General features: G+C 50.0%; 1 protein-coding gene across 1 annotated transcript; it reads left to right on the top strand.

Moving 5' to 3' along the window:
• Window positions 1-979: 979 nt before the first annotated feature.
• LOC106817424 (D(1B) dopamine receptor-like) lies at window positions 980-1,548 on the top strand. Its single transcript, XM_014822089.1, has 2 exons — window positions 980-1,326; window positions 1,368-1,548. The coding sequence occupies exons 1-2, from the start codon at window positions 980-982 to the stop codon at window positions 1,546-1,548; spliced, it is 528 nt and encodes a 175-aa protein (XP_014677575.1).
• Window positions 1,549-2,162: the final 614 nt, after the last annotated feature.

Genomic DNA, 2,162 nt, shown 5'->3' with positions numbered 1-2,162 from the left:
TTGGAGATACGTTCACTCTTATCAGCAGAACTGCGTGCTAGTTTTCTCACAACGTGAGAGTCTAAATGACTTTAAGACTCTGCATACGGCCTGAATGTCATCAGGGTAGTTTTTAAGTAACGATTTTAGAAATAAAACATAAATTCAACTTTTTCAACTTGGCCTTAGGTACGGCCTGCTTAACTGGCAGGATTCTAGCGTGTAAAACTTTCACATTGGCGTACGTTCTATCATTCTAATGCGCTCTTCGCACATTTGTGCGTTCTTGGCAACGCGCACGCACTACTGGTGACGTGAGCGTCTGTCATGCGTATGGTGCACGCACGCGCCGACATCGTCGGTCCGGTAGCAGACGGTGAGAGGTGTTCACATCGTGACGTACATTCGACGGACAACTCATTCTTAAATACGTCACATTAGTCTCTGAACACCATATATTCATTCTGACGTACAAACACATTCATCATTGTCTACGTAACCATGCGTAACTGGCGGCATTCAAGCGTGTAAAACTTTCCCATTGACGTACGTTCTTTCATTCTAACGCGCTCTTCGCACCTTTGTGCGTTCTTGGCAACGCGCATGCACTACTGGTGATGTGAGCGTCTCTCATGCGTATGGTGCACGCACGTGCCGAGCCACCTGCACGCACGTACCGCCAGGAGGCCATCTCAGTGAGGTGAGTTAGTTAGCTGCGTAGTTACCTACCTGTGCGCCGTACGGTGCGCACTTCTTCGCGATCAGTGCTTGCATCGAGATCGTACAGCAACCGAACTGAAGTCTTGCCGTCTCCTATGTGCTCGTTGCCTTGAGAGTAACGTCGTCGGTCCGGTATCAGACGGATCTGTCGGTCTGGATTCGGATGTAGCGGACGGTATCGGTTTGTTCGGCAAGTAACGTCGTTGGTCCTGATTCGGATGTAGCGGACGGTATCGGTTCGTTCGTAAAGTGACATCGTCGGCTAGCGGCTGATCAAAGCATGAAGGCGACCGACGGGTCGCCGACGACGCCCAACTGCACGTGGTCCGACGATGCCGACGTCAGCGGCCGCAGCACGATCGGCGCATGCGCATCGAGCGTCGTGTTTGGCGACGCAGAACAGATTGTCTCTGAGGCTTACCTGACGGTCGTGCTTGCAGCGAGCGTGCTCTGTAATATCGTCGTCGTCTGGGCGATCAACACCACGCTCAAGAAACGCCCCCTCTTTCGTCCGAATCTCTTCATCATCGGACACGTCGCCGTCACCGATCTGGCGACGGCCGTCATCTGTCTGCCGCTCATGCAGGCGGCAGCGGCCGTCGGTCGCTGGCCGTTCAGTGCGTCGGCGTGTGCGGCACGGCATCCGTGTTATGCATCATCGCTGTCAGCGTCGAGCGCTATTTCTCGATCGTGCGTCCGCACCAGTACAAACTGCTCGTGACGAAACGACGTTGCGTCATCGCCGTCGTCGGCATGTGGTCGGTGTCGGCGGCGCTCGCGATCGTGCAAGTCGTCGTGCTCGACAACTGGGCGTTCTATCCGGGCCGCGCGATGTGCTTTATGGACTGACAGACGAGCGCAGCGCCGAAGCTCGCCTTTAACATCGTTCATCTTTTTTACTATTATATTTATTTACTACTATTATTATTTTATTATTATTTTCATGTTCTTCATTATTTTTATTGTTTGGGATTGGATGGGATGGGATGGGATGGGATGGGTGGGATAGAAATGATGGGATGTGGATGGGATGGATGGCATTGTGGCATGGGGTGGCATTGTATAGGATGAGATGGCATGACATGGCATGGCATGGCATGACATGCGATGGATGGATGGATGGAGGGATGGCTGGCCTGATGGATGGATGCATGGATGGATGCATGGCTAGATACATAGATAGATAGATAGATAGATAGATAGATAGATAGATAGATAGATAGATAGATAGATAGATAGACAGATTTTGCGCTATTTTCCTTTCAACCAATGAGGTCACCAACTGAGCACTTTTTCCCCTGCCCCTCACTTAAAGAATTATGCTCTTTGTTTCTTCCCAAATATGTTTTTTGTTTCTGTTTTCTTTTCAGTCGCATGAAATATTTAACTTAAACTGCTGTCACTTACATGAAGTTTATATTTTAAGGCACGATTTGGTCGTTGTACGGTATTAGTCTGCTAGT

The sequence above is a fragment of the Priapulus caudatus genome, unplaced genomic scaffold, assembly GCF_000485595.1.
Source record: "Priapulus caudatus unplaced genomic scaffold, Priapulus_caudatus-5.0.1 Scaffold1721, whole genome shotgun sequence".
In the NCBI taxonomy this organism is placed as follows: domain Eukaryota; kingdom Metazoa; phylum Priapulida; class Priapulimorpha; order Priapulimorphida; family Priapulidae; genus Priapulus; species Priapulus caudatus.
The sequence above is the reverse complement of the archived record's forward strand: the minus strand, read 5'-3'. Positions and strand labels throughout refer to the sequence as shown.